This window comes from Chelonia mydas, chromosome 5 (genome assembly GCF_015237465.2).
Source record: "Chelonia mydas isolate rCheMyd1 chromosome 5, rCheMyd1.pri.v2, whole genome shotgun sequence".
NCBI lineage: Eukaryota > Metazoa > Chordata > Testudines > Cheloniidae > Chelonia > Chelonia mydas.
The window spans coordinates 76,099,211-76,124,243 of NC_051245.2; the positions used below are offsets into that span (position 1 = coordinate 76,099,211).

Sequence of the window (25,033 nt, forward strand, 5' to 3'; positions counted from 1 at the left end):
GAATTGAACTTGTATCATGCATATAGAGAGAAGGGGATACAATTAAAGTTTAAGTGTGGCATTTCCTGGCTTGGATTGCTTACTTGGGAAACTTCTTTGTTCTCCTTATGGTAACGTATGAAATTTCCTAAGTTTTTAAAAGGAAAACATGATGAACCTCATTGTCCAGGGTTTCAAAGCTCTGTCTTTCAGCATATTGGCAATAGTTTGTATAAAACCTATAATCTGTAACTTTTTGGTTAGACACCACCAGAACATACTCTCCTCTAACCTTAGGAAAGCTGCAGGAGGGAATCCCTCTTGCAAACTTTAAAAGCTCATGAGCTCTATCAGAAGGGTTTCCTTCTCTGTTTTAAGTATTACAAATCATGCAGTAATCACTGCTGCCCCTTCACCACTTCAGTAAATGTGTATGTGGCTAGTTGGCCATGCATACACAGCGCAACTTTCCCTTGTTGCTCCCTGAAGAAGCTTCGTGGAAATACTATCAAGCATAATGCTTGATTATGTAAGAAGTCCCCTTGATATCAAGTAGACTACTCAAGGCAGTAAGCACTATGCTTGGTAGTGGTTGCAGGATTAAATAAGTAGGAAAAGTACTGCATATAAGCAGTGCACAACTTCCAAATTTGATCCAGTCAAAACCAGAGTTCATGGGGGAACATTAAATTGTACTAAATAAGGGCTATTTCCTTGAATTTTGAACCTAAATTTCATCTGTCATCCCACTTTTTGCTGTCATTGTCTTCATAAATTACAAAAGGATGTGGTCTCCTGAGTACCACCGGGCCCAGTGTCTGGCTAGATCCTTAAGGTGGTCCAGCAGCATATTCAGTTTGTCTGTCACTGGCGATCTTATCACACCACCAAAGTTCTTGACATTCAGGTGATTATCAGTCACGTAGCAACATTCAGATGTTGGCCCTGTTTTGAGCAAGAGGTTGGACTAGATGACCTCCTGAGGTCTCTTCCAACCCTAATCTTCTATGATTCCGTGCTACACATGCCACTAGTGATTGCCACTTGATATGAAGCAGTTGACAAAGACGACAAGAATCAAAATCATCCATTTGGTGTTCTTCACCCTTTTTCTGCACCCATGTATCATTTCTATACAGTAGAGTTGATAGAACCATGCAGCTATGCAGTAAACTTGATGTCACAAAATCCATACAGAGGCCACCGAAGGGCCCAAAATTTGGTGGCAGCTGGTGCTATATGAATGTCCACATCTTTCAAGGGTCTTCCAGCATCATCTGATGTTGCTTGGATATTTGACAGTTTCCAGCTGCTCGATGTCCCATCTGGACAGCTTAATACTGAGCTGGTTGTAATTTGGAGCTGGAGGCTGCTTACTGGTAATGACCAGGAACTTTTGTTTTATAATGATTAATAACCAGACCAATGAACGGGCCTCTTGCCCGACTATATCCACCATCCACTGCTTTGATTCACCAAACGTAGCCAAAAAAGCAATGTCTTTGGCATATTCAGAATCTCAGTGCAGAATGTTGTTCATCTCAACACCACCAACAGCTGCCTCCTCAAGCTTATCCATCAACCAATCAATGACAATACTGAACAATAATGATGACAGAACATAGCCTTGCCAAACTCCTGTGGAGGTAGGAAACCATACTGTGTACCTACCAATGACACTGTCTTCCCAAGGATGCTGAGTCATATCTTCAGATCCCACTAACTTGCTCGATGCACTGAATCAAAGGCCTGATGGAAGTCTATAAAAAGTACTGCAAATGGCTTATTAATTGAGATGTCTTCTGAAAAAAGCTGTCTGGAGGTAAAGATCTGTTCGACAGTGGAATGAAAGCCACAGTGGGTATCCTGATCTTTGCTTATATGTTAATGTCTCAATGCACTTCATGGCAAAGACTTCCCTGGCACTGACAACAGTGTAATATCTCTATAGTTGCTACATCTGGCTGTGTTGCTCTTTTTTGAATATCAGAATAACACCTCTTCCAATCATCAGGGATATTTGTGTGCCAGATGTTATGACCGAGCCTGTGCTGCCATGATAAAACGGTCTTCAGCAACTCAGGGGTGATGGTACAAACCCCTGGTGTTTTCCCAGACTTTATCTTATGGCTTGCGATCCAGATCTCCTCTTTGTTGAAGAAAAGTGGCTCTTTGAAATTCTTGCCTTTCTTCAAATAAAAGAGGGGCTTCAGGTGAAGGACAATAGAGGAGCATATTGTCGTCTGTCGACACAACTCTCTTGCAAACTCTTGCTGATGCTGCCGTCCCAATTCTTTACTAGGTAGTCTGGTGCCACCTTCCCCAACAATCACTGGAAAATTGGATATAGGTTTCAGAGATTGTCCCAAGTGGCAGTCTGTTCAAAACTGGCTAAGTTGAGTGCAAGGATTCCTTATCTTCTTTACATAATGACTTGAAGATGCCTCTGGGATCAGGACGCTCGAGTTGTGAGGGTGCGTATACTGAACCACCTGTGACATTCTGGTCAGTTGTCCTTGTAGCTGAAACAGACGAGTTCTGGGCTACTGAGGTGAAAATGACCAGTGAAACCTTGTGAAAGGGCCATTGCACCACAGCTATAGAACTTTTCACCTAAACAAGCAAAAAGCCACGAGAATTGTTTTTATAATAGGGAAAAGCATGTTGATTCTCTGTTCTTGAAGTAGAAAGAACCATTTTTGTTCACACGTTCAAAAAAGTCACTTTTGGGCAGAGACCTAGCTGAGAAAATTTCAGCTTGAAAGGTGAAGTCCTAGAAAACTGAACAACTGAAAAGTGGGGGAATGAGCAGAAATGTATGGTTTTAACTAGTTATCGCGGTGATTCCGGCTGCAGTAAATAAGGCTTCTGGTATTTGTTTGACCTACTGTCTACTTTTATAGGTAACTTATTAAATTAAAAGTAATAGAATGAAAATGTTGGGTGTTTGACTATCGTTATTATTAAAAATGCACTATAATATAAAGAGGTCTTCCTTAAGAGGCAGGTTAAGCATATTTAGGAGCCAGTTGATAAGCAAAACATTTCAATTGAAAAAGAGCTCAAGAAAAAATAAAATTAGAGTAGGTGATGATAAAATACTTTCATAAATACACAGGTTCAAAGATTGTATCAACAATTAACTGAAGGCCCACTGAAAAAGGCCTTGTATACAAAGCAGATTTTGTTATGAGAAAGGAAATAAGTGATAAGCTATTGGCTCAAATGCTTAAAGGGATTCAAGAGCAATGTATTATTCCACCAATTAAAAACAATCTACAGAAGACAGTTACACACTCTGATATATGTGCTACTTTAGTTATTTATTATGAAAACCTTTATGCCTCAGATACTCCAAGCTCCTGAAGTTATTCAAAAATATCTGGAAGTAGCAGAGTTGCCAAACACAAACACAACTGATAAAGAAATTTTAGACAAAGAAATAACAGAAGAAGACATCTTAGAGGTTAGCAAGGAGGAAAAGTGGTAAAAATTCAAGGACCTGACAGCTTTCCAGCTGAATTTTATAAGTATTTAAAGAAGTATTAGTATGTCCCTTGAGAGGTACCTTCAATATTATTTCATTAGGGGAGGGCTTCCATAACACATGAAAGAAGCCACTGTTATCCCTAAAGTTGGAAAAGACCTTACCTTGTGCTGCTCTTATAGGTGCATATCACCGCTGAATCATGACAAAGATTTTAGCAAAAATACTAGCTAGCCGATTGCAGGCTATGCTCTTGGTTTGTACAAATCCAGATTAAATTGGATTCACTAAGGATAGACATGTGAGACAATATTCTGATAGTGCTTGGAATCATCTATAATGCCAGATCAAAGAGATCCGTTTCTTTTGTTATCACGTGATGCAGAGAGAGCTTTTGATAGAATAGAGTCTAACTCTGTGTCAAGTCCTGTCCCATATGGTTGCTGGCCCTCAGATCCTTAGATGGATAACTACTCTTTATATCAGCCCAAAAGCATCTGTGTGAGCTAATGAGGTTAAATCTCCCCTGTTTGAATTACACAGAAGAACTTGGCAGGGATGTCCATTGTCTCCCCTTTTTTGCACTGGCAATGGAGATTTTGCACAGAGAATAAGGAACAGTGAATTTATCACTGGAATAGAACTTGCAGGGACACAGCAAAAATAGCTTTATACACAGCTGATGTAATACAATTTTTCTCTGAACCAAATATTTCCCTAAAATTAGTTTCTAAAGAAATCTATTACTGCAGGAAAGCATCTGGATTTCAGATTTGGCATAATTTACTTTAAATGCTAGCTATAAATTTGCCAGACTCTGGGATGTCATTCCTTCCAAAAATATTTAGGTACTGATGGGTAACAAATTCTATAAAATACCTGGGAATTCAACTCTCAGGCTAGAAGAGCTCTCTGATTTAAATAGTAAGTCCCTACTACTACAAATGAAAAAAAGATCTGGAGTGCTGTGGGAAGTATGCAATTTCTTGGTTAGGAAGAATAGCCACAGTCAGAATGAACACATCGCCAAGGATATCTTTTCTTGTTTAAAATCTTTTTGTAATCCTTCTAGAAAAAAAACTAGCGGAAATGCAGAGGACGTTAGAATTTATATGGAGTAAGGGAAAAAAGAGAGTGAGCACTGGTGCTTTATATAGACCCATTAAACAGGATGGACTACCTGTTTGAAATATTCTGTGGTATTGTCAAAACAGTTAGCTCAAAGCAGTTGTGGACTGGGGGACTCTGACACAGCCAAACTGGGTCTTTATTGAACAAGAAAATTGACAGTGAAAACATCGCTATGTTACCAGGCATTAATAAAAAGTGACACCCTCCAGAAATGTATATACATCTTTTAGCGAAGACTACCCTGAATTTGAAATGGAACTAGAGAGAAACTATTTTTCCTCTCCAGTGATGCCCATTACAAATAATCTATTTGAAAATAATCCCTTGTTAATCCAAATCACAAACCAGAGAGTTTTACAGATTGGGAGAGCCATGGAATCACAGAATCATAGAGTTAGAAGGGACCACAAGAGTCATGTAGGCTAACCCTTGCCAACATGCAGAATTACATATGGTTGGCCAGCTATTCAGTAAAGAAACTTTTCTAACATACTTAGAAATCAAAACTAACTTTAACTGGCCCAGTCCCCCATTGTACCAGTACTTTCAAGTTAGGCTTTTTTCCCTCAACTTTATAGAAAAGCTGTTTTATACAGAATAGAATAGAAGCTCATTTGAATAGAAGCAATGGTGTCTGATCAATTAAGGAACAGAAAAATAACAAATTAATATTAGTTTTTCAGACAACTTTCCTAACCAAAATAAAGTCCATATATGACATGCTGGGAAAAGGATCTGGATAGACAAATTACCCTGGGTTTGAGCTTGAGATTGATTGTCCTCTTTTCAGTCTGTAGCATGATAAAATAGCATTTCCTTATCACAGCACGCAGGGCTTAGGGGCGGAGGTGAGATATTGGAGAAACTGTGGTGAAAGAGGAAATTTATATGCATATATAATAGACATGTCCAGTCATCAGAGAGTATCGGGATGACATTTGTAACTAAATATTCAGCAATTTGTGATGTTTGTTACCGAAGGATCACTTGGTAATTTTCCTGGGGCTTCCAAGTGGAAATGGTCATACTAAGTTAGTGGTAGCTTCTCATTTGAGAGAGGAAAAATAGTCCATCTATGTAGGACGGTGGTGATTATGGAAAATTCACTCACCAACTGCAAACCAAGCAAAATAGAGGACAGGTTACCATGTAGTCAAAATTCAGACAGTGTACTCACCTGCAGTGGAGGAAAAAAACACTCCTGTCTAATTTTTTGAATATTAACATTTGATAGACACATCTGCTCTGTTTAAATATATGTAATCAGAGCTCAATGTAATAAAATCACTAGAAATAATTGTCACTCAATCTAATACAATCACTAGAAGTAACATACCATAAGTGTAAGGATTGTCACTGTGTAATATAACACCTTGCTAAAAAGAGACATCTGATGCTAATATTATTGTGTGTCTTTTTAAACAAAAACTCACTTCTGTAGTGATTGTTTTGTTTCTGATATTTACATGGCAAGGATTTGTAAGCCTGTTTACTTCCGAATTAGTATTTAAAAAAAAAAAGGCAAGAAAATACACTATATTGCAGTCTATTCAATAAAGTGGCAAACTTTTTAAAATAGAAGTTGCAACTTAACTCTGTAGAGTGTGAATTCCTAATAAGTTTCAAGTCATCTGACTTCTATTAGATCACATTTATTTTATTAGGGCTGTCAAACGATTACAAAAATTAATTGTGATCAATCACCGTTTTAATCGCACTGTTAATAATAGAATACCAGCTGAAATTTATTATAAGTATTTGTGGATGTTTGTCTACATTTTCAAATATATTGATTTCAATTGCAACACAGAATACAAAGTGTACAGTGCTCACTTTATATTATTTTTTACTACAAATATTTGCACTGTAAAAAACAAAAGAAATAGTATTTTTCAATTCACCCCATACAAGTACTCTAGTGCGAGCTCTTTATGATGAAAGTGCAACTTACAAATGTAGATTTTTTTTTTTTTTTTTGTTACATAACTGCACTCCGAAAAAAACAACATAAAACTTAGAAGAATTACAGGTCCATTCAGTCCTACTTCTTTTTCAGCCAATCACTAAGACAAACATGTTTGTTTACATTTATGGGAAATAATGCTGCCCACTTCTTCTTTACAATGTCACCTGAAAGTGAGAACAGGCTTTCGCATGGCACTTTTGTAGCTGGCGTAGCAAGATATTTATGTGCCAGATATACTAAACTATTTGTGTGCCCCTTCATGCTTCAGCCACCATTCCAGGGGACATGCTTGTATGAGGTGAATTGAAAAATACTGTTTCTTTTGTTTATCTTTTTTACAGTGCAAATATTTGTAGTAAAAAATAATATATAGTGAGCACTGTACACTTTGTATTCTGTGCTGTAATTGCAATCAATATATTTGAAAATGTAGGAAAACATCCAAAAATATATATGTAATAAATTTCAATTGGTATTCTGTTATTGTTTAACAATATGATTAAAACTGTGATTAATCACTATTAATTTTTTTAATCGTGATTAAATTTTTTGAGTTAATGATGTGAGTTAACTGCGATTAATTGACAGCTCTACTTTTTATAATTGAAATTGTTTTAAATATCCAAAATGTTTATCAGCAGCTGTGTACTTGATTTCAGAAATTTGTCGTTTGGGAATTTTGAGAAAAGCATACTGCATACAGTATCCATTATCTTTCTCTGTGTGCCTGGGTGCTGATTTTCATGTAACTTTGACTTTAATGCATAACATTCAAGTGAGCTTTAATACCTTTATAGTTCTAAGCACATCAGTTATGTTCATGATTGCCTCATGGTAATGTAAAATCAATATCACATAATTTTCTTCAAAGGCATGACCAAGGTTAAAGTAGGCAAGGAAGATTCATCATCTACAGAATTTGTAGAAAAAAGAAGAGCTGCACTAGAAAGGTAATATATGTATTTATATTTACTGCATTCCCCTAGTATATTAATGTACTAAGTAGGCTCTGTATGCCCAGTCTGATCCAGCAGCTTGTACAGTTCTTGGGCTGCTGGATCAGATCCGGACAATCTGAATTTTCTGACTAAAGTATGGCCAATTAATTTTACTTCTTAAATTCAATTGCAACCTTAAAAAAAAAAAAAAAAGGAAATAACAAAAAAGACTCTAAGTTGGACACCATATTAAAGAGACTTGAACAAGAATGATGCCTTAATGATTATGGCAGGACCAAGCAAACCTAGATCATCCCTGATAGGTTTTGTCCAACCTATTTTATAATATAGATGGCATTGTTCATTTATAGCTATACTGTATGCTGCATAGTAGTACTGTAAGTCAGAGCCAAACATAACAGGTCCTTGCCCTAAAGGGCTTACTTGGGTACTGGCAAAAAAAAAAAACACACAACCACGGGACAAGACGGGACATATAGCACGAGACTGTTGTTCAAGCAGCAATAGATCTTTGTGTTCCAAGAAAAAGCAAAAAGTAAATTTCTCAAAAGAAAGCAAACCTCAGAGCTGTGAATTCATTCATCAGTTACTGATAACTTTACTCTTCAAGGGATGAATCTAAATTTGGTTGCCTTCCACTGAATGCATCCGATGAAGTTAGCTGTAGCTCACAAAAGCTTATGCTCAAATAAATTGGTTAGTCTCTAAGGTGCCACAAGTACTCCTTTTCTTGGTACTCCTTAGGTTTCTTGGCTTTTCTTTAGTGTACCCATGTCTTCCCATTTTCAGTTGCTTTGGTTTTGTAACATTCTCTTCTTGGTATATGTAAACAAGACTTCTCTTACTGGTATTTCATAATAGTTGTTGGCACAGGCAGATAACCAAATGCTGGGTGTTTGATATCAGCTTGGGTTTTTTGGGGGGTGGGAGTGGCGAGTAGCAACACACTCAAACATGATTGTAAATCACAGCAGAGAGGTAAAGGATTGAAGGGGCATGGAGACTGACCTATCTTCTAACCCTTAGAGGTGATTCCTCCACAACAGGGGGCTTGAGCATATTGGCAGAATGATTAAGGGAAGCTTGCACTGCTGCTTGCTCTGTGAATAAGGACATTTCCAGTGCTGTCAGGAGCACTAAATTTTTTTTTAAGTTATCTAATATTTTATTTTTTAAAATCATAGGTATCTACAACGAACAGTAAAACACCCAACCTTGTTACAGGATCCTGATTTAAGGCAGTTCTTGGAAAGTTCTGAGGTATTCAAGGTTTTTTGGTTTTTTTAAATTCTGTTTGTTCTCTAGTTAATAATGGTACTTTATACAAGGTAATATATATTCTCATCTTTAGATATGGAGACTTAGTCCCATAATTTCCTGTGCATTAATATTAGATTATACCTTCAGTGTGATAAAATGGTTCAAGGTACAAAAACAATGGACTACAGAGTCTCTTGCCTTTACCTCTTATTAAAATGTAAATTAGGTCAGTAATGACTCCGAAGTTACCTGACTGCTCAGTAGTTTATGGGAAATAAATTGGTCTGCCCAGCTCCTGATGGACAAATGTCCAAGTCACTAAAGTACACATGGCACTGCTGTTGGCTGCTTTCAGCAGAGAGTTGAGGGATTAAACTGGCATGGAAACATAATTATCCTCTCACCTGTAACCCCTGAAGTCAATGTTGAGGTTTGTTGGTGGGGGTAATATGGAGAAGTTTGCACTGCTGCTGGTCGTACTATATCTGTTCTGCGGATAGAGGACTTTGGTCACCAGTGCTGTCACTCTAGCACATTTCACAAGCATTAAATAACTTTAAAAATCTCTGTATAAAACAACAATCAGTTTTATGGATGCACATAATGTATCTGCTGTAATACTTGTCTAATAAGCCCATGTCATTATCCTAGTCATGTTACCCTTACCATACCTAAAGAATCACATCACTGACAAGTGCATCATTACTGGGTAACTTAAATATTAATTCTCATGACATTCCTGTGTCAGGTAGGTTTCAAGACTTAACTTATATTTAGAAATTAATGTACACAAACACAGTGTACTCTTTTGTACACGACCAAGATATTCTCTAAAAGATTTTCATAATGTATTGAAATATTGTTATAGCATCTCAATGTATTTATTGTTTTGTACTATATCTGAGCTTTTCAGTCTGTTTCTTTAGTAGCAGTTTGCTCTCTGTAGCATATAGGTGGCCAGTTAGGGCCTTTGGCTATTTTGTAATAACTTTTGACAAATAGGGTGTTTGTTCCATCTAAATGTAAAGGTACAGAAGAAAAGTAAATGGAAAGTCTGTATTTTTAAGTTTTCCTCTGAGAATGTAAAAGTAGTAAATTTGAGAAATTAGGTTCTACTATATTGAAATGTATGAGAGTGAAGAAAACACTACATCCTTTTCAGTCCCTCTTGTGCCCAGTTAAACCTCCAGCCTTTTAACCGGTTTGTTTGCCCTTATTTGTCATTCAATTCCAGCTGCCAAGAGCAGTTAACACCCAGGCTCTGAGTGGAGCAGGAATATTGAGGATGGTGAACAAGGCTGCCGACGCTGTCAACAAAATGACAATCAAGATGAATGAATCGGATGCAGTAAGAGCTGATTTTTCTACTTGAATAACGAGACAAATTAATGAGACTCAACAATTGCGTTTTAAGGCTGTAGGAGTAGAAAATGGGATATTAATTTACTTATTGGCTTGGGTTCTCAGCTGCATCAGTTGACCACCATGGTTGTACGTGGTTAATTTGTTCCTTTAAAACAAGGAATGTAGTTTGTTGTTAGTAACGTAATTTGTACTGCTTGTTTTTTTTCATCTTTTGCCAGTGGTTTGAGGAAAAACAGCAACAATTTGAGAATCTGGATCAGCAACTTAGGAAACTTCATGCCAGTGTAGAAGCCTTGGTCTGCCACAGAAAAGGTAGGTTTTTTTTTTAATGTGGGTGTTAATTTCAGTCCTCAAGAGTTAAAATTCTTTATTAAAACAAACTATTTCATATTGGTGTTAAATTAAATTTTACTATAGACTTGCAACTAATACAAGGTAAGTTAGCCAGAGACTCAAAGTATACTGTGGTTTAATACAAAACATACACTAACTTTCCAACTTAAAATTACCTTTATTTTATTTAAACTTATCAAACATTTAGGAACTTCTTTTGTATCCCTCAACTTGCATTTTATTATCCCAAATGTATACAATTCCTATTATACCCATTAAAGAGGGAATTTTTAAAGGTTGCTATATTGATTATAGCATTGGATTCTTTTCTCAAGAAGACTTGTTTGCTTAGTACAAGCTTTGCATGAGTGAACTGTCTGCCTCTGATGGTACAAAACATGGGTGATACACAAGTTTATTCTACAGGTGATTACCAATTCTACTCTTAACAGTCACCCTTACAGGTAAAGCTAAAGCAATTACAAAGGACATATTTGTTTTAGAACAAGGTTGCAGTTTTAACAGTTGATGCAAAATGACTATAGGTAAGATAGGTCAAGAAATGCTTTGTTGTGCATCCTGTATGTCTTATGTATAGTTTAGAGTGTAAAAAACAAGATTATGAATTTACACATTTAAACAAAACGAGAATAAAAATTATTATGTAAATCTATGTGCAACATGGTCAGATAAATGCTGCTGTTGAAACTAACCCTTGAATTAAGCCAACTTTATTTTGAATAAGTCGTCATTGCATTTAATTTGTCTCTTTAAAAGTAAAAATTGTCAGTAGCTGATTTTTTGTCTGATCAAAGTGAATGGGATAGAGAAGGGCTAGCTTAAACCATTGCATTTCTTTAGCCAGACAGGTTTTTTTGTGTACAGGGCTTAATAGTGCTATAGAGTATCAGTTTTAGATTATCAGCTATGTCTCCACAACAGAAAGATAGAAACATAACCTTTTTAAGAAAGTAAAATCGTAGCTTACAGCACATTATAACATTTGAGAATGCAGCAAAACTCCAGATAGATGTGAAAACACAAAATACAGAATCTTTGTCCCTTATTAACACACTGGAAAATCCTTTAATGATATGTATTCTTCCTCATGCATCCCATAACGCAGGCCCTGTGCCTGCCTGACCTGCTAGTTAGGCCTGCTAACAAGAATAAACAGTGGTGTCAAACGGGAAAGGACTTTATTAAACTCTAAGCAAACATTAACAAGTATCTACTGAGCATGCTAAGTGACTGAAAAATTGGTGGACTTCAGTTTCAAAACTTTTACCAAATGCACACTACTCCCTGTGCCAAATTTCAAACTACAGTCATTTTGCTGTAACCCTATATTTAATAATTTTTCCACACTTGGAAGTGTGGAATTTTATCTTAAATTGCTTTTCTAAATCTCAAATGAGATTTTGCTCATGTTTTAAATTTTTTTTTTTTTTTTTTAATTTTTAAGATGTTGATCTTCAGGCAGAGATGGCGTTAAAACTTCAGTCCTAAAGATAGATATTTCAGGATGCTATGAACACGTGAAAATGGAAACTTGCTTTGGTACTATATAGGGAGTGTGATCAGTGGCTGCTAGAATTGCAAATAACGACCAAAGAGTTATTTTTTGAAAAAGCCATAGATACATGTATTTATTTAAATACCTGAAAAGGAGGAGGAAAACTTTAAAACTAAAGTTACAAACATTTCTTGTCATCATTGGCCTTATTTATGTGGTGCTGCTTTTTACAATCTGTTGTTACCTTAGTTATAAGTTTTGTCAAGTTTCCAAATGGATTACCTGTGACATAAGCTAACATGCACATAGGCAATTGTTTATCAAATCTTGTTTGTACGAATTAACTCAATACAGCAAGATTATTAAAAATGATTTGCATAAAATTAAACATGAAAATTAAACATAAAAATGTGTGTAAGTATTTTTTGAAGATAATGTTGAAATATCTTTTATTGGATTCATATTATACTACGAGTAGGTCATCTTTCATATATTGATGTAAGTGCACCTAATTACAAAGGTGCCACCCATGTGATTATGGCAGCCTTTTAAAACAGAAAACTGACTTGCCCATCCTTTACCATGAGAAGATTAGAATTGGGGGTGGAGGGATAGGAGGAGGCAGTGTGTATTCTGCAGCAAGTACCCTTAAACTCAATGTCAGTGTTAATTTATTCTCTCATGAAATAACTTCATTCCTTTCCACCCTGTTTCCAAACATGTGCATCTGTGCTTCATAGTTGAACATTCTTATTGATATAAAACTAGTAAAGACGTATTTTTAGTTGAGCATTTTTGAGCATAAGTTTTTGCTTTCTTCTCCAGGCAGCATGGCTCCATTCACTGGGTCTTTGTTCTTGCAGTGTTGTCCAGACAGCCTAGCTCAGAACTTCCTTTTCCCCCGTGTGTGCCAGGGAAGTGGGGAGCATAGCCACACTCAAATACACATTCCCTAGTTTCCAAGGCCTCAGGTGATGCGCTGTTCTCCAGGCAGCTTATTTTACCAATTAAGACTTTTGGCTCCACCTGCTCCCTGGCTCTATGCTGGACTCTGGCTCTGACCCCCTTATGCTCTATTGCCTGGCTCCATAGAACTGTGCAATGAGTGTGCACTGTAAGCCAGGTAATTGCCCTTTGTGGGAAAAGCTGGAGAGTGAGAGGAAGCTGCAGCCGGGTCAGGGAGATAGAGAGCAAAATGTGGATCACCTGGCCTGAGCAGATAGTGACTTCTGTGGTCACAGAATCAGAGAGTCTGTGGGACCCTGAGTGAGGATGAAAGATAATACCTCTCAAGTTACTGTTTTGGGCTGTCTACACATACAAAGACAACAGTCCATGGTTTTTAAACTCAGTTCACTATTTCAAGATTTTTCTCAAAACCATGAAAGCTAGAAACTTATTTTTCAATGACAGCTGGGATTCTGGAGCATAGTTCTGTAGCAGAAGGTCAGTTTGACAGGATACGTTAGGACACAGATGATAATCGAAGATTTTTTTTTACTCATAATTCAGGAGTAGAATTTTACAAAACAGGATTACAGGATAGACATAAGGGCTGGCCTTCACAGGCCAGTGGTTGGGCATTTGAGCCTAATGTTTTTACCGTTATCTTGAATTTTGTTTTGAATTTTAAATTTGGAGTTCTAGGATCCATAACTGTCTCTCAAAAAATTGAATGTTTTATCTTCATCCTGATTTGTTTGCTTAAGAGAAGTATTTGAATTTATACAGTTCAGGCCAAAGCACAGAAATGGAAACCTTTTAGTTTCCTCACTTTCTCCAGCCCCAGTACTTAACAGTTTCTTCCACTTTGAGTTATATACTTGATCCTGATACACCATGCTCATTGACTTGAGTTTTGCTGCAGAGAAAGGGCAGTACTTAGCCCCCTGTATATGGTTATTTCTCAGTGCCTTGTTTTTGTTCTCGCTATATATGCTTTTTTTTCCTCACAAGCTTTGGAAAGGGTAAGTTAAAAGTGTAGATATATTTGCAGAATTGTATTCAGGTGGAAAGTTGAATTACTTTAAACACAGGCCTATCTCTGGGGAACATCGGTGGTCTTGTCTCAAGAACTTTTATAATCTTTCCTTTCTAATGGGTAATTTATAGCCTCATTATAAACTCTAGGAAGAAACCAGAATACTACTTACTTACTCCTGGGGGAATTCTGCACCTAAAAATTCTGCGCACAATATTTTAAAACTCTGCATATTTTATTTGTCAAAATAACACAATATAATCATGCCAATTTCAATTATTTTGGTAATGTATTTCAAAATACCTGTAAACAAGCATATCTGTAACAATACAGACAAAAAAAAATTCAGGAAATTTTTTTTGACAAAGATTCTTTACTAGGCATATTAATATGGAACTTTGAGTAATTGACTTAAACTACAATACAGAAATGTATTTCCTGCACCCCTCAGAAGCAGTGCAAAAGCTTGGGGGAGTCGGGGGTAATGAAGGAGCCTGAGAGTGAACCTGGAGGGTTGTTAGGTGTGGGTGGGAGAAGTATGGAACAGGGTTTATTTTGTGGGGGGATTGTTAGGGAGTTGGGGAGCCTCCCTCATGCAGACCCTGGGGCTAACCCCTACCCTCTCCCATTTAGTCAGGCACATCTGCTCCTCTCCCCGTGTGTCCCTGCAGCTCCCTCCCCCATCCCCATGTGTCCATCCAACCCCTCTCTCCCATCCCCATGTGGCCCTGCAGCCCCCCTCCCATTGAGCCCCATCTTAGTGCTGTCTCCCCAGTTATTCCAGAGCCCAGTACCAGGTTTACAATGGCTCCGGTGGCACCAGGCCCACATTTGGAAGGGGCCCACAAAGGGTTAATCCAGCCCTGGCCACAGCCCAGCAATGTGAAGAGTCAGCAACTTCCCAGCGATGGCTGAAACAGTCAGCAGCCCAGGAAGTGAAGCGCGAAGGCGCAATAGAGACTGGGTGTTGCAGGGTGTACTGGGAATTGTAGTTTGCATGCCTCTGTGTTCCCCTAGGCCCTGGAACCTGCGTTGCCAGCTGCACTATTCGTCCCAGAATACCCTGCGCCATGCTGCCCCAGCAAGGAAATGGTCTGGTTCAGAAAGAAGGTTCCTGGCGCTGATCCCGCTGCACCCTCCCTCTCTCATGGGGCACAGGATGGTGGCTCCTGGCTTGCTCCCCCACCCCGAGTCTCCCCTGCTCTCCTGGGGTGGTGGGGAGCCGGGGGCAGCTGCGGTGCTGTGACTCCCAGTGTGCAGCCCCCTGGTACCCTGATGCCTGGCTGCGGGCTCCTGGGCACGGTCTCTACCCTGCAACTTCGTGGCGCGGGGGTGGGGAGTGGTTGTCTATGGTCCCCAGGAGCAGGAGGGGCGGTGACAGCAGGGCTGGGCAGTGCTGGCTGCCACGCTCCCTGCCAGTGGGAATGCCCAGAAATCCCCCCTCCCACTCTGGGGAGGGGAAGGGGTGCAGCACAGTTTGGGGGAAAAGGGGCAGTTGTGGGGCAAGTCCAAGTGCAATGGGGGAGTTGGCGGAGACTCGGTGGGGCGGGTAAAAGAAGCAGAGTATGAAAGTGGGGGTTGATGGGGCAGAGGGCGAGGAGAGTCTGGGTTGAAGGTGGGGGTTGGGTGTGGGGTGATGGAGAGAGTCGGGGTTGAAGGTGGGAGGTTGGCTGTGGGGGGGAGGGCAGTAGAAGGGAGGGACATGATAGCCCTGGGGTGAAAGTGTGGGAGGCAGTAGCAGGGAGATTGAGGAAAGCCTTTGTGTGAAAGTGGGGGTTAGTTGGGTGGAGTGTGGACAGTAGGAGGGACGGGAGAAGAGCCCAGATGTGAAGCTTTGGGTAGGGGTTTGAGGCTGGCTTGTGGTAGCCTTTGTGGTAAAGTGTGTGTGCGTCTCTCAGTGGTCCTTTCTCCCTGCAAAAAAATGGGCACCAGCAATTTTCCTCCCCACACTCCTCCCCAGTAATTTTACTGTTTCACTTGAAGTCATGAGGGGTGGTGAGGCAAAGGGAGAGATAGGGTAAAGAAACTAACTTCTTAAAAAAGTTTTGTAAACATCATTGTATCAAAGTAGAAAATGCAGCTTTAAAAAAATGTATTTACAAAACATAACTTTGGGTGGAGGAGGTGGTGGTGTGGAGATGCAGGTGCAACTCCACTGACTGCTAATTTGGGCTTAATATGGCTCATAAGTGTACTAATTAAGCACTTATGTTCAGGGCCCCAAGGAGGCCCTGAGTGTTTAAACAAAAAAGACAAAACTAACAAATAACCCCTTCCCTCACAAACCAAATTCGAGAGTATTCTAGGTATATGGATGCTAGCCCAGATTATCTATGGCCCGAGTGGAGGTCTCAATCAAGTGTGCCTTCAGATATCTCGTTTTGTTTTTGAATAAATGTTTTCATCCCCATCCCGGCAGTACCGCATCTACTATGGCACCAATGGCACCGTCGCGCCAGGCCCACCTCAGAAGGGGCCCATAACAACCACATGGGGGTCCACAAATATGTTTGACACCAGGGTCACAAAAGGTTAATCTGGCCCTGCCTGAGTCCATGCCCCAATCTGTCTTCCTGCCCCCCCCTCCCATATTAGCCTTTCTGAACCACAGTCTGAGACTACCCAGCAACCCCATGTGCCCTGCTCCATCCATCCCCTGCCTCCTTACCTGGCCCCGCTGTGAGGAATGCAGCCTCTTCGCCTCCCTCTCCACCGGCTGGCTGTCCTCTCTTCTGGCTCCACAGCAGACCTTGATGGGCGAAAGGTATAACTGCAGCTTCTCTCCAGCAGAATCTGTATTCTTGGAGGGGAAAAAAATCTGCAGGGGGACATGAATTATGCACAGTGGTTCAGACTTCCCCCCAGGAGTAACTTCTGAAAAACTTTCACACTGAATTTTACTCTTGTCTTTCAGAGCTTTCAGCCAACACAGCTGCCTTCGCTAAAAGTGCTGCTATGTTAGGTAACTCTGAGGACCACACTGCTTTATCTAGAGCTTTGTCTCAGCTGGCAGAAGTTGAGGAGAAAATAGACCAGTTACATCAAGAACAAGCTTTTGCTGACTTCTATGTGTTCTCAGAATTGCTCGGTGACTACATTCGTCTTATTGCTGCAGTAAAAGTAAGCACTGTTTTAAAAATGTAACCTGTTTATCTTGCTGCAAGATAGGGTTTATGTTGAAGGTCACAATTTCTTCACAGGCTAAGAATGCATGGGCAATAGAAGGGAAAATAAATGCAAAACTGTTGCAAGGAGAACTGTGACTTCAAGCTAGCACTGAAAATTGCTAGGGAGACTCCCCTTTTTCCAGTATTGCTGCATCCCACTCTATAAACTGTTGTGTAATGTGGATTAATCAAATTTGGGTTCTCCAACATCCCAAACATTGTGTAAACTTAAATGGAGAATTTATATATGTGAATGATAGTCCTAGGAAGTATGTTTATTGTATAAGGACATTGTACTGTTCAGCATGGTGTGCTTATTATATTCAGGTACAGAAAATATTAACTTGTAGTGGAACATGAGTTACAGGGCTGTACTTTTGTCTTAAAGATTTTTTTTTTCAATGTGTCTGGAGGCCTTAATGTGAGATGCCAGAGATGAAAAAATATCTATTGTAGCTCTATTAGGACTTTAAAAGCATTGTAGGAGTGTTCAGTGAGGGTGTAAACTGTGCTATCTGGTACCAGTAGCTTTTGATTACTTGTTGGGGATGTAAGAGAGTGTTTCAACAGTAATTTATCTGGATGTATCTTTCAACATTTTATCAGAAGGTATGTTTTGGTTTAGAAATTACTTTAAGCTTATGAACACTTAAAACTTAATTCTTACTACTTTGATCTGTTTCCACCAAAACATATTACCGGACAGCTGAGTGGCCTATAAAAATGAAATCACTGGTCTAAATGCAGATTCTAACAGATTAGTATTAACATACTAACCCTCCATAATTGGCAGCCTTGTCAACGGTCTTGGGAGAGAGAGAAAGGGCTGAATGGATATAGAGAGTAAACTGTATGTTCCCAGGAGATGGCCCCTTGCTCCTTAGTACTCCTTAGTATGTAGATATAGTGAGGACTTCATTCTGCAGTAGTCAGATAATTTTTCTAATACAGTTATTATGAAAAAGTAAGACAGTTGGATTAGGAGACATTTGCAAGATATCTGATGCAGAGTAGGTCTTACTCAGTCATTATTTCCTGTTCTTTAATTTTACAGCACATTGTCATAGTTAACATGATACTAAAAAAATAATAATTTTCTGTTGCATTATTACTCTTACAGGGTGTGTTAGATCATCGAATGAAATGCTGGCAGAAATGGCAAGATGCTCAGGTCACTTTACAGAAAAAACGTGAGGCTGAAGCAAAGCTCCAACTTGCCAACAAACCTGATAAACTGCAGCAAGCTAAAGATGAGATAAAGGAGGTAATCATTAAGTTGAACGCCTGACTACTATACTGACTTATATTCTGAAGGCCTAAATTTTCCATTGATTCATTCATCAGCATAATGCACTACTTTTATATGGATTTTTATTTTTAAATCACTTACACATTTGCTATTTTCCATGTTTACTGAAATTGTTAAAAGGAATGGTATTAATTAAATATAAATTGTGCACAATTGTTACACCAATATGAAATCTGTAAGGCGCTTTTATTCTGTCTTACAGAATGGGGAGGGGAACAAAAACACGGAAAAGTTCAAAAACATTCTTTACTGATTGAGTCAGTTTACTTCTGTGCAGTTAAATGACTGTCTTCTGGCTTTTAAAAGTAAAGTGTATCACTCAAGTAAATTTAAAAAGACTATTTGAAAACTATTTCCATGTTTTCTTTATTGGTGCAACGTTTACACCTATATATATATATACACACACACACGTGTGTGTGTGTATATATATATGGTATAATTTCAGTAAAAGTTCTTAAATGTAACATGTTGAAGTTTATCATAATTTATACACTTTTTCTGTCATGCTTCACCAAGGAAATTGAAGAGGTAGGACAATTTTTTTTAAATTTGAATTTAATACACATACTCTAAAGAGTGTGTACCAACTTTGTCATCAAATTGTGGGAAAACATCACTGCATAATAGAGCTTAAAATCTTCACAGTTATTTTGTTTGGCTGCTTCATTGGTCACTAATCACAAGCTGCTTTGTCCTTTCTGCACTTTCACAGTGTTTTGTATATTAGACTTGAGGAAGTTTACAAATAGAACTTGGCCTTCTCCACAAAATATTTTACCACCCACTGGCTCTCGGGTGCTGTTGACTTTTAGGAGAATCATTGATTGTCCACAGATTGTCTCAATGGCTGCTGGACAGTTTGGTGTTACTGCCATGCACAAACTCAAAACAGTGAATTGTAATTACCAAAAAGAGCAAAAACTCTATGCCCATTACACCAAAAAAGATGTTTAAGTATTCTGTTGACTTTACACTAAAGGAAATGAAGGACAGGGCTGGCCTACTTGGGCCCAAAGCAGGATTCCTTTTTTCCTACTAGGAAAAGGAGAAGGATTTGTTGCAGAAACCACAATTCCAAATATTGATGATTTAATTTTAATCAGATTATTGAGCCATAGTCAAATAGCTAAAAGCCACTCCAGAGTGTGGATTAAGAGTCCTTGTTAACTTCCCAGGCATGAAGCCCATGAGTGGCAAGATCTTCACTTGTGTCTCAGCTCCTTTATACCTGGTAAAAGGGCTGGAGTGGCATATAGGGACCCTAAAAGCTCCGTTTCCAACCAGGGAAGGATTCCCCTGGAACTGTAGAAGATGGCTGTAAGATTGACTTCCATTGATTCCTTCTCTTCCCCCTTCATCCCCCCATCTTTAGTATAGAGGGCATGCTGAGTGCAGGGCTGGCAGTGGAAGATCTGTATTGGAACTGGAATACAGTACTACAGAGATTCTAGGGAGTGCTGCAGCCCATAGGTTAGCTCAGCTGTCATAACTTGACAGGCCACCAGGCATGCCTAAGGGCTTGTCTGTCTGAAAAGCTAGTGTGCAGCAAGCTGGGGTAAATCTACAGCTCACTAGCATGCCACACACTAACTGGTCATGTGGACCATGCTACCGCACACTAGTGTGCATTGACCTAACACAGCCAGTTACTGTTCAGCATGCTAGTGCATTATAGATTTACACTCCAGCTTTGTATGCACTAACTTTTCATCTAGGCAAGCCTGCCTAAGTTAATGCCAGGGGGTCTCTCCAGAGCAGCCCAGGAGAGGGATCGTGCAAAGGTGGCTCAAAGCCAAATACCCCACTGTAAGCTTTGAATTCTGTAGTGCACCTCTTAGATGTACCCTAAGGTGTAATTCAAAAGCCTGCTGAAGCACATCCTGTTGTGGCTTATTGCTTATTCCATGTCAGAATGGGCATTTGAACAATAAAGATAGGGGAAATTGGAATAAATGTACTTAAATGTTAACTTTTTTTTTTATTTTGCTGTATATCTCCAGCTATAAAACTATTCAAACATTGTTCCTTGATGCAAAATATATTGCAGTGCATCCTTTGCTAAGTACTGAATATCACCTTGTTTATAGAATTATCTGGGGAGAGGGAATAGTATTTTCTTGCTGGCAACCTAATATAGATTGATCTTACTAAATTTTTGGTATGTTTGACCTGTTGGTTGGTTTATAAGATGATGATTGTACCAGGCAGCTGATCCCCATGTTTCAGTTGCACCTTGAAACTAAATTTGTCAATCTCAACCTCTGAATGTTTCTTAAAACCTGAAGCCTCTTTGTATGAAAGTGTAATAGGCTGCAAACACTGAGAATTGCAAGCCTTTTTTTCTATCTTCTCAATTTACTATCAACAGCAGCTGTGCACATTGTATCTCAGTTTGTGCAGGGAAGAGAGCAGATTCTGAAAACTGGCTACAGCAGTTATGGACAAGGTACCATACCTGGCAATGCTGTACGTTGTGCAGCTGGAGCTTTCTCCATAAGCTAGGAATAACTAGTGATCCTGAACCAGGCTGTATGTGGCAGTGAAATATTAATGGCATGCTACGAAGTATGACAACTTAAGGTTTTTAAAAGTAACTTTTTAGGTAATTTAGTTTAATTGGATGCTCCTTTTACAGGCAGTGCCATTAAAGGTTTCACTAAAGAACGTTTTAACTGATATAGGAAGAGTTTGCTGTGAATAATGGGCTCTTGCTAACAAGTCTGTATAATTAGCTCTAAAGAAGCTATTGTTAAATGACAGATTTTTTTTGGCATTCCTCAGTGTAAAATATAGTTGGATTGACATGCCATTAACTTGAGTTTCCCTAAAATGTTGCTCTGTCAAATTTAAATTAAATACTCTTACTTTTCAACTCCAAGCAAATAGCATTTTGTTGAAATAAAATGCTTTCTCTCCTTAATTTGTTAGTGCTGGTAAATTATAGATAGAATTGTCTACTTATTCTAGGTATGTGAATGAGTAACATGAAGTCTTATCTGTGCACGTTTTTCCTTTGCCAGTGGGAGACAAAAGTTCAGCAAGGGGAGAGAGACTTTGAACAGATCTCCAAAACCATACGCAAAGAAGTGGGAAGATTTGAGGCATGTATACCTGTTTTATAAATTCAGTGACAATCTCATTTGTTGTAAAGATCTAATAGCAATATGGCATTCTAAAAAATCAGTTATTTACATTAATCTACCAGAATTAATCTGTTTCATTTATTAACAGAAGGAACGAGTGAAAGACTTTAAAACTGTTATTATCAAGTACTTAGAATCATTAGTGCAAACACAACAGCAGGTAAGCTAAACTTTGCGGAACTCATTCCATGGGTTTCATTACTAACCTAATATGAAGCTCTGACTGAGAATTTTTCAATTGTAAATGATGTTAGTAAAATTTAGTAAAATTAAAAACTGCCATCATTCTAGGTTGGATTGGGAGGGTTAGGGAAGAAACAGAACTTCACTTTTTGAATACTGGTGCTGTCTTTCATCCATGTTACTGCTGGTAACTTTTTTTTTTTTTAAACTTCCCTCTCTCCAGTATGTTTACAGGGGGGAGAAAAATGCTCCTAATCTTGTTTTTTTCTATCACTGATTAACTGAAGTAATTTATTTACATGTGGATGGGCTATAGAAAGTTTGCTTTTTCTTGAAACAGCCACATTGGTCTTGTATGCAAAAACTATAAGATAATATAGGTACTCTCACTTAAGACACTCGTATGCTTCGTAATCTCAAAAGTAAATTTGGAAGTATGGAATTTTTTTAGTCATAGAGTGAAGTGTTTATAAATTATTATGGGAGGGGTGTGTATTTTAGTTTTAGAAATTGAGTGTTTGGATTTTAGTGTATTCACCTGACAGATACAAATGCTGAATGTCAAACAACAGTAAAATTACCTTAAGAGTGGGTTCCGTTCCCATGTGAGTAATGTATAAATGCTATTTCGGGTGGAAAACCTTCTTTTCCGTTACATGTAACGTATCCTAATCCTCCGTCTTCCATCAATCCAGATTCTTTCCAAGTCTCTCACCCCATCACGTTTGCTAGAAGTGGAGTGAGAAATCTCCCTAGAGGAGAGCTACATTTGTAAATATATGCATGCTTATTGTGTAAAGACAAATGACTGAAGTGTCAACTTTTAGAGATTACCACATAGTAATGAATGGATTTATGTAAACATTACTACCTGGTGCTTTCCTGCAATTGCCATGTTGGCAGAAAACATGCTTTTGGAAAATGCTGAACTTTTTTTTTTTTCCTTCCTTTTCCCCAAGCTGATAAAATACTGGGAGGCATTCCTACCTGAAGCCAAAGCCATTGCCTAGAAAGAAGAATACTCCAAACCAGAAGACACTTTGGATGTTTGTCCCGGTTAAGCTAAATTCCACAGTGAAATCACTTTAAAATCATTCAAATAAACCACTATATATATTTTATGAATTACCATGTCTTTTTTTATATAATACAGCATTTTATTAACAAGCTGCATGTCCTGACCCTCTTTGAAGTGGACTGTGGCATGATATTCTGCAATATTTTGCTGAATTGAACACTATTGTGTCTTAATACTTGCACTAAAATGTGCACTGCGAGGCCAGAAAGTTACGATATTTTTGTTCTTTACAATACAATATGTTCTGTAGTATGTTTACCTGATCTTTATTAAACAAATTTAATTGCATTAATTAATGTTCACTTACACATTCCTGTACAAAATCATGATTTTGTGATTACAAAAATAAAGGGATGTACCTTGTGAAACATTAGTTATACATTATTTTTACCTTCATTTTTCTATAACATTAGTAATTTTCTAGATTACTTAGAAGTAGCATTTCTAGTAAACTGGAGATAGAATTTTAGAAACCACTGACAGGAACTGTAGTTCTAAATTAACTATTTAAATGAAAAGTTGGCACAAGGAGTTAAGTTTCTGTACACTAGCTGCCATGGCAGAATTAAACTTAAATGTTAAAAGGTTATGAAAAACATTTTATTAGTGTTCTTGGAAAAAACACTTTCTATTTTGCCAACTTTTAAATCCCACTCCTTTCTCATTTATTTTTGAAACACTTATTTGCCAAGATGATGGATTCTTAACTCCTTCTAAAACTAATATGATCAGTAGAATGGAGACTGTCCAGTGGTGATGGGGGCAGGTGTAAATTGGATTCTTTTTCCTGAAAATAGAGTATCTTGACAATATATGGTTCCCTCATCAGAGAATGTCACCTACCTGTTCAGGTACTACAACCACACTGTCCTGATGAAGTTAATCGAGATCAAATCGCAGTCTGATTATCATGTATCTTCTGAGACTGGTTACGAGGGGAAAATCTCTTGTTCACATTAATATTTTGATAATCACAGGGATGGGGCAGGGAACAGGAAAAAGCACATAAGTAGTTTAATTGGGAGTGGGCAGTAATAAGTTTAGTATGTTACTTAATTTTTTTAATAAGGCTATGATTTTTTATGAGAAAATTAGAGAATTATTTGCATGGAGAATAGATTTTATTTGTGTAGTCTGCATATCTATGCTCAAGTTTTAGTAGTTTGCTTATTATGTTTGAGGTAGGGGTTTAACTACTGACATAGAAGACATGCAAACTATTTTTGATTGGTGGTTTTGGTTCCGTTCAAGTTATTTCACTAGTAATAGCATATAGAACTGCTTGCTTTTCATTTCCAGAGTAGATGTTTTAATGCTAAACAGTTCTGTCAAATGATCACGAGAAAACTGTGTGCATTTCACTACCTCCTACTTACTAAACTCTGATTATAATCATAAGAATGCTATAGACTGTGTATCAGGCCCACAAATTCACTTAGTCCATACTTGGTTATAAACAAAAAGCAATATTTTTATAGTTTGCATTCTTGAACCAAATGAATACAAACACTTACTGTTTTTTCTTCTCAGCTGATATTTCCTGAATCAAACACAACACAGGGAAACTCTGTAGCTGAATTTTCATTAGTTGAGCAAATTCCATCACTTCACTATACCCTTATCTGAGCAGACCCATCAGCATTATTGGGAGTTGAGGAGAAAATAAATGGGCAAAAAACGATGAGACTATGCACTTAAAAAAGAGAGAGGTACCTTTTGCGGCCTGATGTATGGCTTTTTTATAGTATTTTAAATCCAATCAAGTCAGTAAGAAATACTAAACTTTAAATTCCTATCGCATATATGGTTAGAAAACCCACTTACATTGGAGAAAGTCCAGAGAAGAACTACAAAAATGATTAAAGGTCTAGAAAACATGATCTATGAGGGAAGATTGAAAAAATTGGGTTTGTTTAATCTGGAGAGGAGAAGACTGAGAGCGGACATAACCGTTTTCAAGTACATAAAAGGTTGTTACAAGGAGGAGGGAGAAAAATTGTTTTTCTTAACCTCTGAGGATAGGACAAGAAGCAATGGGCTTAAATTGCAGCAAGGGAGGTTTAGGTTGGACATTAGGAAAAACTTCCTAACTGTGGGGGTGGTTAAGCACAGGAATAAATAGGCTAGGGAGGTTGTGGAATCTCCATCGTTAGATTTTTAAGAGCAGGTTAGA

At 38.2% G+C, this 25,033-nt stretch overlaps 1 protein-coding gene across 2 annotated transcripts in view; it reads left to right on the forward strand.

Moving 5' to 3' along the window:
• SNX2 (sorting nexin 2) overlaps positions 1-22,907 on the forward strand; it is a 57,578-nt gene extending 34,671 nt beyond the window's left edge. The window contains exons 7-16 of one of the 2 annotated variants that reach the window (XM_037901616.2): positions 7,435-7,513; positions 8,707-8,782; positions 10,017-10,130; positions 10,366-10,459; positions 16,892-17,097; positions 18,265-18,408; positions 18,973-18,984; positions 21,477-21,557; positions 21,688-21,759; positions 22,742-22,907. In XM_037901616.2, the coding sequence (XP_037757544.1) occupies positions 7,435-7,513; positions 8,707-8,782; positions 10,017-10,130; positions 10,366-10,459; positions 16,892-17,097; positions 18,265-18,408; positions 18,973-18,984; positions 21,477-21,557; positions 21,688-21,759; positions 22,742-22,792 (929 nt within the window). In that variant the 3' untranslated portion in view covers positions 22,793-22,907. The remainder of the gene's footprint in view (positions 1-7,434; positions 7,514-8,706; positions 8,783-10,016; positions 10,131-10,365; positions 10,460-16,891; positions 17,098-18,264; positions 18,409-18,972; positions 18,985-21,476; positions 21,558-21,687; positions 21,760-22,741) is intronic. The other variant, XM_037901617.2, reaches the window with a different exon arrangement.
• The last annotated feature ends 2,126 nt before the right edge of the window (positions 22,908-25,033 follow it).